This window comes from Myotis davidii, unplaced genomic scaffold (assembly GCF_000327345.1).
Source record: "Myotis davidii unplaced genomic scaffold, ASM32734v1 scaffold424, whole genome shotgun sequence".
Classification (NCBI taxonomy): domain Eukaryota; kingdom Metazoa; phylum Chordata; class Mammalia; order Chiroptera; family Vespertilionidae; genus Myotis; species Myotis davidii.
In genome coordinates this window covers 270,672-280,078 of record NW_006295827.1, presented here as the reverse complement: position 1 = coordinate 280,078, position 9,407 = coordinate 270,672, and the positions used below count along the sequence as shown (strand labels likewise).

Below are 9,407 nucleotides of genomic sequence, written 5' to 3'. Positions count from 1 at the left end.
CGCCTGCATGCGCCCTGACTAGGGCAGGGAATTGAGCCTGCAACTGAGACACATGCCCTTGACCAGAATAAAATCTGGGACCCTTCAGTCCAAAGGCCGACACTCTATCCATTGAGCCAAACTGGCGAGGGCCATGTAAAGGTTTTTAAAATAAAAATAACTTGGAATTGTTTCTTTTAAAGTACCAATCTTCTTTCTCTATACTATGATGCACATTATTGTCAGAAGCTCTTAGAACATTTTTCTAAAACTGTCAAGGATGGTCAGTGAATGCACATGATTATAATGCACTTCAGTAATAGAAACCTCATCTGTATCTTTACCTATACATGTAGGTAAAGATATAGATACATACACACACACACACACACACACACACACACACAAATTCAAGGAAAAACACTAAGCCAGGAGTTAGGAGACCATCAACTCATATAACCTTGGGTAAATTAGATAACTTTTATGAGCTTCATGTCATTTGTAAAATGAGGCAGTTTAGAGTTAACAGTTTTATAATTTCTGTACTATTTCATCTGCTGTCATATGCCATTTCATTATCTATCATCCTACGTCAGTGATGGCGAACCTTTTGAGCTCGGCCTGTCAGCATTTTGAAAAACCCTAACTTAACTCTGTTGCCGTGTCACATATAGAAATTTTTTGATATTTGCAACCATAGTAAAACAAAGATGTATATTTTTATATTTAATTTTATATATTTAAATGCCATTTAACAAAGAAAAATCAACCAATAAAACAAGTTCGCGTGTCACCTCTGACACGCGTGTCACCTCTGACACGTGTGTCATAGGTTCGCCATCACTGCAATAGGTAATGTGGTTTGTTTTAATGTGTAAATACACATACACTCATAGTTCATGGAGCAATAGAGGAAAATTTCTCCTGAAAGAGCAAGTAAACTTAGAAAAATCAGACTAACGAATTCATGTACATTCCTGGATTTATGACCCCATGGTTTTATTGAGTTAAAATGTTAACTTTCCACTGTTGGCTACCAGAATAGCTTTTCATTCTGAGGCTGTTACCGAAAAGTAAGTAGTTTAAGTTTTCCTCTCACTCTCAACGGATATTAATGTGGGTGGCGGCGGGAGGCAGGACCAGCTACAGGCAGCTGGGGAAGATGGCCTTAATCACAGGCCAGCCTAGGGACCATACCCATGCACAAATTTTGTGCACAGGACCTCTAGTAAATGCATAAGATTAGTGAGACTTTTCCCAAAGCAGAAAACAGAATTTAAGCTAACTAGGAAAGAATGGCTTTGATCAATGCCCTTGAGTTCTCTACTAGCAGAGACTATTCTCTCAGAAAAACAACATTTATTGGTTTTAAAATAATTAACACTTACTGTAGACTTACAATGTATGTCAGGTACCGTGCTAAACTCTTTACACACATCAACTCATTTAACCTAAAGACATGCCTATGGTAAGTATTACTGTCCTTCAGAACTGACAGGCTTAAAGAGATTAGCTTGCTCTGAGTCACACAGCCAGTAAACCGCAAAGCTGAGACTCAAACCAGGATGACTCCAAAGTTTATGTTTTTAACCACCTTACTATACTACCTCCTAATAAATAAATCATGAGCCAAATATATTCTTAATTTAATCTCCAGCGGGTATTGACTATTCTCCAAATTAATCATGTGAACTAAAAGATTATTTAAAGATTTGTTTTTCTGGTTATAAGCAACCTTTCCTTTAATACAACTAAACAAGAGTCATTAAATCCAAGACCAGCAAAGATCTTAAGGAGTGATGTTATTCATTCCCCTGCCTTTAGGCAGGCCAAAAAACCTCATCCCAAATACCCCAAGTTGAGGGGCTGGGAATGAGACGGGGCTCCCAAGAAAAGAGCTCTTCTGACTGCATCAGTGTTAGTTCCCATGCTTCCTCACTATTCCAAATTCACTGCACAACGGTTACCAATATAAATGTTCAAAGACCAAGTCCTAACAGTAGACATTCTCTCTTGCTTCCTGCTAGACTGCTCACTGCTAGAACAAGTATGACTTTAGCGATAATCCTGTTGCTGGTTTATGGCATTTTAAGAAGTAGGATGAATAAGGTCAAGTACACATCCAGACACTAGAAAATGCATACTATGGGTTATGTTCACCAATCTAAAAGCCCGAAGTAAGTCTTTTTGTATATGTTCTCCATATATTTCCTCAATACTGTCTCTCAGAAAACTTCCTTTTTAGATGACGTCAAGCCTAGAAACAGCCATTTCTGATAAGACATGAATGTAAAGGACAACATGTAACGGAGAATAAACCAGGATCCAAAAATTAAAGGCACAAAAAATAGAACATCCAAAAAGACAGCCATTTAGATGGGCATGAATTTTATAAAGAAAACTATGTATTTCATTTCTCTTTATTTCTCCTAGAGTAAATAAACAAGCTTCTCTTAAAAAAAAACAAAAAACAACCAAAGAGATTTTTTGTTTCATATATTGCCTGACCCTCAAACCCAATTTCGTATGTCACCTGACCCTCAAATCTGAGTTCATGGTCTCTAAAAGCTTTTACAGAAATTAAAAGGCTGAGCCTACATGTATGTGGATCTACTCTGTACTTCATTTGGGTACAGAAGAAAAAAAGAAAATCAGAAAATTACCTTTCTTTGATCCAACCCTGGATGAAGCACTGAAGAACTTCTTCACTGTGGTAACCTTGCGAGTCTTCTCATTGGTTTTCTTTTCTTCAAACTTGGAAAATGTGAGGGACTGAGCCCCTTGGCTGGTCTGACTGCTGGCAAAGGCCTCTTCCTCCTCGCGCTGTAGTCTGTAATTCAAGAGAGGTTTAATGACCCAGATATTCTCCAAGTTTTTCTTGTATCTAAAGGTTATTACTCAATGAATTGAGGAGGATCTAAAATTTTTAGAACTAGAGGCCAAATGCACCAAATAATAGGCCAAATGCACCAAATAACTATCCTACATACCACTATAGACTTTAAAAGAGACTTTCTCCACAGATCATGTTCATTCAGTAACTGTACGAGGGTTACATAAAAGAAAGTCCAGTCCTTTTCCCTAATAAGCTCAAGGTCAAAAGAAGAAAAAGTAAATAATTACAATATAATGTAACAGCTCCTATAGCAGAGAGTAAAACACAAGTGCTATGAGAACACAGGAAAGAATAACTAAATCTGCTGGAGGAGTCCAAGAAGGTTTCACAACGGTGACATTTAGGTATGTCTTAAAGGATGAGTAAGATTCCACCAAGTCAAAAGGCATTCTGGGAAGAAGGAGCTACAAATGTGAAGGCATAAGGTTCTTGTTACGAACCAAGTCCAGTGTAAGCAGAGCACCGATGGTGTGGTGAATATGAGGCTTATTTGTGTATAGGCACCAGATGGTAAGAAACCTTGGCTGCGGCCCCACTATCATCCTGGATTTCACTAAGTGGTGGGAAACCGAAAAGACTGTAAATCCAGTAAGTTACAATGATCAGATCTGTACTTAGAAAGATAATACAGGCAGTTGTGTGACAACGGGAGGGGCAGAGAGACTAGAGACAGGGACAATAATCAAGAATACATTAAAAATATTTAAGTGAGAGAAAATAGGACCTAGAAAACAGGAGAGGGTGAAATTAAAAAGACTTCTCTAAGCTCAAAAGAGTAGAACTTGCACAATTAGTTGTAGATAGTGTGAGAGCTGAAGGAGAAATTAAGAATACGCCAATGTTTTTTAGCCAACTGAATTAATGGTAATGTCATTAACTGATTCAGAAAGAGGTTAGGAAAAAATGTTGAAAATGGGGATTAGAGTAAATAAAAGCACTAATTCTGGCCTTAGAACTGCTGAATTTGAGGTATTTATAATAAATCTCAAAAGCTATCTATAGAACAATGGTTCTCAAATTGTGATTCCTCAGATAGTAGCATCAGCATCACTTAGGAACGTGTCATAAATGCAAATTTTCAGGCCTCACTCCCAACCTAATAAATTCAGAGACTCTGGGAATGAGGTCCAGCAATCATTGTTTTTACAAGATTTCCATCGAGGCGATTCCCATGCCTATAGGAAACCTCAAGGGAGATTACAATTGAAAGGAGTAAGAAATAGCAACAAAATCACAGGGAGAGGTGGTTAATCTGAGAATGGAATAGAGATACATCTTTCTCTGAAACAAAATAGAAGGTAATATGATATTAGTACATTTGGCAGTGAAGAGGGGAAAAAGCTAAGAGCATTCATGTTTAGTATCCTCTACTTCTTCCTGAAATAGATCAGCTACTGAGAATATCAGGAATGCAGTGAGAAACCTGAAGGAATAGTTAATGTTCTTTATATATTTTTTCTCTCTTTGATTGACCATGGAGTCACCGAAAGCAGTGAGTGTACTTTTGAATTCTGAGCATTCACCACAGATGTTAGGAAAGTGGTCACTCAAATGTCGCTAATTAGATATAAAACTAGCAAAAGTGGTCAGAGTTCAGCTTGACTTTCTTTTACTGAGAAGTTTCAGTTTCAAGGATGCTCTGGCAAAGGATTAACATTATTTGTGGCATTTTGTTAGTTCCTACGTTCACCAGCTATACCATCTTTTAATTTTTATCATAATCATATATCTGGATAATACAAACTTCTCAAATAATACTTCTGTCCTACAAACCCCATTTCGGAAAAGTTAAATTTTCATAATTCAAGAACTACAAATCTGTTGATTTGTATATACTACGTGTTTGTGAAGTGCCAGATGCCACGCTGGATATAACAAAAAATGGGGGAAAACAATGCTTGACGAGAGCCATGTGCCAAGTCCTTTGCTAAGGACATCATAAATATTACCTCATTTAGCCTCCACCATGAAGTATGTTTACCTCCATTCTTCTACTCCCAAATGTTATTGTCTGTATTAGGAAACACACACACCTCAAACACAAAATACTTAAATGATAAGACAAAATGAAGGCACTGAAAGCTATTCATTAAATGTTGACTGAGAAGAAGAGGGGAACATTTTTTTCACTTAATATTAGGGTGACCTGCTAATAGCTCAAGACAGAAGAGAAAAAATGTATTCTGACAATAACAGTACTATGTATCTAGTTATATCACTGTAAAACCACCCCTAGTTAAGTCTTTTTACCGCTCTGCCAGTTCCCAATCCTCCTGAATCTGCTTCTGCCTGGCCTTGTGGTACTCCTCCCTCCAGCATTTGGAACAGAAACCCTGCCAAGCAGGGTTGCCGTAGTAACCACATCCTTTCTTGCAAAGGAGCTCTGATTGATCCACATGAATTCCTCGGCGTTCAGACTTAAGGCTCATTTTCTTCCTGTTAATCAAATAACAAATAAGAAAGTGTTGTTGAAAATGAATTATTCTATCAGCACAGCAATTAATACCCCAAAAATGATTTCATATCTTCAAGTTATAGGGGAGGGAAGAAGAGAAGGAAGAAAAGGGAGAGGAGGTGGTAGGGAAGGAGAAAGGGAGGAAAAAAGGACAGTTTAAATAAAGCAAATTCTTGACATAGTCATATTAAAGAAAAGACTTCTTATTCCCTGCCCAGTTACATAATGAACACCTTAAGAAAGGACTAATGTTATATTAAAGACCTAACAGTAAAACATAAAATTATAAAACTCCTAGAAAAAAACATAGGGGCAAAACTTCATGACATTGAATTTGGCAACAATTTCTTGGCTATTACACCAAAAGCACAAGTAACAAAATAGACAAATGGGACTACAGCAAACTTCTGCACAGAAAAAAATCAATAGAGTGATATAAAAGTGAGTATTTTGTCTCAAATAAAATAAGTCAACATTTACCAAGAAAATGAATATAATGAAAGCATCAGAACAATCTAAACTCTTCAAGAAGGCATTCAGGGACCTTAGCATTCTAGAACAAATTAACATGAGCCCACTAGTTGTCACCACTCACTACATACACAATATTGTCACAGGTACTTAATATAATTATTTATGGCAAACAAACAAACAAACCCCAAGGTAGACATTGTCTCCATTTTTTCACATGTGAAATCTCAGGTTCAGAGAAATTTTCAAAAGCACATAAATGCTACTGAAAACAAACTAAAAAGAAGGAATTTAAAACCAGGTGAGCTTCCAAAATCCTTGTACCACATTGTCCCCAATCTACTTATCCAAACTCAACTCACATCCCTGAGCACATCTCCTAAACAAAACATGCATGTTTGTGCCTCAGCTTAAAATTCTTTCCTATACTTTTCTTCTGCTTTTTCAAAGATGATTCACTATTGAAAGTTCATTTTAAGGGTCATCCCTTCAATGAAACTTCCCATGAGCTTCCTTCCACCCAGAATTAACTGAACCTCCATTCTTGTAAAATTACTTATTTAGGAACCAGTTAAGTCCATTCATTCTACGTCATCATAAGGGATCATTTCTGCCCTGCCTGGATGACTCGGTTGGATCATCATCCCATACACAAAAAGTTGGGGGTCTGACCTCTGGTCAGGGAACATATGGGAAGCGACCGATTGATGCTTCTCTCTCACATCAATGTTTCTCTCTCTCTCTAAAAAAAAAAAAAATCAATAAAAACATATCTTTGGGTGAGGATTTAAAACAAAAATCGCATGTTTGACTTCCTCTCACTTAGTCTAGAAGCATCTTGAGGAGCTGCTTTATATTCCCAACAGAACACAGTATGGTGCTAAGGTGCTCAATATGTGTTTTGAATTGCATATGGAGATAGGGCTGCTTTCTATTCAGTCTTCATTTGAACAGTGAATACGTTTTCCTTTAAGATTTGATACAAATTATTTTTCTTTAATATATCTTTATTGATTTCAGAGTGGAAGGGAGAGGTGGAAAACATCAATGATGAGAGAGAATCATTGATTGGGTGCATTCTGCAATACCACCACTACAACCCAATGTGGATGGAGCCCACAACCTGGGCATGTGCCCTGATTGGGAATTGAACCACGACCTACTCACAGTTCGACACTCAACCACTGAGCCACACCAACTGGGCAAGATTTGATACAAATGAGGACTATGTAAGATATAAAGTCAGAAGGAGAAACCAATTTAAATATGTGTCATAAGTTGATTAGGAAACCAGAAAAATTTTTAACTATGACTTTCCTTTATAGGCTATCAGCAAAATAATTTGAATTTTCTGCAAAGCTATTATCTAACAAGATTCCTTATTTGGTAAGGTAGTCTTCATCTCTGGCAATCAACTAGATCTTACTGATCCTGTTAGGTTGACTCATTTACCAATCCATATTTTATTTCTGCTGCTATCATGTTATAGCTGTTAAGGGAGTGAGGAAGAACCACCTGAGAACTCTGAAAAAGGGGATGGGAAGGTCCTGTCTACTGTCACACCTGTTAAGAGTTAAAATTTGAAATAATACCTTAACAAGTCTCTAAGTCTGTTTTCTTTTCTACTATACCATGTCCCACTTGCCCATATCACCAGGATTGTATTATAAATTGCTACCCACCAATTTCCATTTAAATTCACAGAATAAAATGGTCTTCATTCTTCTGCCCATAAACTAACTGCCAAGCAAGCACAGAAAAAAAGTGGCGCCGAAACCGGTTTGGCTCAGTGGACAGAGCATCAGCCTGCAGACTCAAGGGTCCCAGGTTCAATTCCTGTCAAGGGCATGTACCTTGGTTGCGGGCACATCCCCAGTAGGGAGTGTGCAGGAGGCGGCTGATCGATGCTTCTCTTTCATTGATGTTTCTAACTCTCTATCCCTCTCCCGTCCTCTCTGTAAAAAATCAATAAAATATATTGTTTTAAAAAGAAAGCATTTGATTTAATTTTACATCCATTCATGACAAAACTCACCAAATTGGGAATAGAAGAAAACTTTTTGAACAGGATAAAGGTTATCCATCAATAATCAACAGGATGCCCCTAGCCGGTTTGGCTCAGTGGATAGAGCGTCAGCCTGTAGACTGCTGGGTCCCGGGTTTGATTCTGGTCATGGGCATATATTTGGGTTGCAGGCTCAATCCCTAGTGGGGGGTGGTTCAAATCACTTCTTTATTTTCACAATTTTTAAATCATACTAAACACATCACTCCAATTTTACATTCCTCCTAAGCACAGTGCCTGCTGATTCGTGTCGCCAGCAGGGATTGATGACTGGACATTATACTGTTCAGTTACACCTACCTAAATCAGAGGAAAGATAGAGACAAGGTGGCTGAAAACAAGCTGCATTTTGTGTGAGTCAATGGTCAAGAGTAGTGATATGCACTGGAAAATACGTAGGCTCTTTGCACATGTGGCCCCTTCTACCTGGAATCTTCTCCTACTCCCCTAGACCACATTTCATCTGGTTAACTCCTACTCATCCGTCTATCAGTTTTCAGCTCAACTTTATTTCTCTAGCAGCTCTTTCTGGCCTCTGTCTCCTCTGTGCATGCACAGGCTGTTGGCCAGAGGGGAAGGAGGCCTTACTGGCTAGCAGTGTGTGCACAAATTTTTTGTCTGAACAAACAACAGTGTTAGACTGAGCATTAAGGTATGCAAGCACAGGGGTGACCCTTAGAAGGAAATCAAGCATAACAATAAACACAAGAAAAAGCAACAATAACAGACATCAAGGGCCACATGAAGTCTTAGTCCAGCTATACAATGTGTATGGTATACACTAAGCTCTACTTGGGGATTCTCAACGACAAAAGGGAAGAGGAATTGGGAAAGAGAAGACCAGAATTCAATATATCGCCAAACCCTGGGTAAATTTATCATTTTCCCCTCCAGTATCACTGAGCCAACCCAGAAACGCACACCAAGGCACAGAGATAGATCCTCTAGTTCAGGCTCAAGGAAGGAGAAAGGGAACTTCTAACACTGAGAAGAAATATGAAAATCCCTCCAATTTATTGTTTTTAACCTCTTGAGCCACAGCACCCAAGCAATCACATACAGCAATGCCTGAAAAGACAGATTGCAGAAAACAAACTCTGAGGAAGGGGAATTATCCATTTTCTCCACTCTCTATCCTTCCATTTCTTGGCCCCAACTGTGAGACAGTCATGGAAGTACAGTGTATATGACAGAGTAGCATAACTAACTCCACTGTTTTCTGGCCAGAAAAGATGAGAACCTAGGAACCAAAAAACATATAGGAGAACCAAAAAACATATAGAAGAAAGCAATCTGAAAATGTTGTTTGTGAACTCCTGGGCTCACCCACCCCTAGCTGCGTATAATGGATCTGATGCTATTCAGGACAAAAGACTAAAATTCAAACTAACAGAGACACTGCACAAGTTTCAAACTGGCACATACATGAAACAGATCAAAATAGTACTGTAACGGCTTTGAAAATTGAACCGACATTGGAATCACAGAAGGTGGGCAACCCGAACTGGACAACAAAACTAAAAAATTTTGCTCCGCAAATG

At 38.3% G+C, this 9,407-nt stretch overlaps 1 protein-coding gene across 4 annotated transcripts in view; it reads right to left on the bottom strand.

The window, feature by feature from the left end:
- RABGEF1 (RAB guanine nucleotide exchange factor (GEF) 1) overlaps window positions 1–8,771 on the bottom strand; it is a 49,351-nt gene extending 40,580 nt beyond the window's left edge. Inside the window, exons 1-4 of one of the 4 annotated variants that reach the window (XM_015568556.1) lie at window positions 8,767–8,771; window positions 6,231–6,237; window positions 5,126–5,311; window positions 2,643–2,809 (exon numbers count right to left, since the gene is read on the bottom strand). In XM_015568556.1, the coding sequence (XP_015424042.1) occupies window positions 2,643–2,809; window positions 5,126–5,304 (346 nt within the window). In that variant the 5' untranslated portion in view covers window positions 5,305–5,311; window positions 6,231–6,237; window positions 8,767–8,771. Of the gene's footprint in view, window positions 1–2,642; window positions 2,810–4,824; window positions 4,887–5,125; window positions 5,312–5,987; window positions 6,076–6,230; window positions 6,238–8,766 lie in introns of those variants that run through there. The other 3 variants (XM_006770847.2, XM_006770846.2, XM_015568557.1) reach the window with 3 other exon arrangements.
- Window positions 8,772–9,407: the final 636 nt, after the last annotated feature.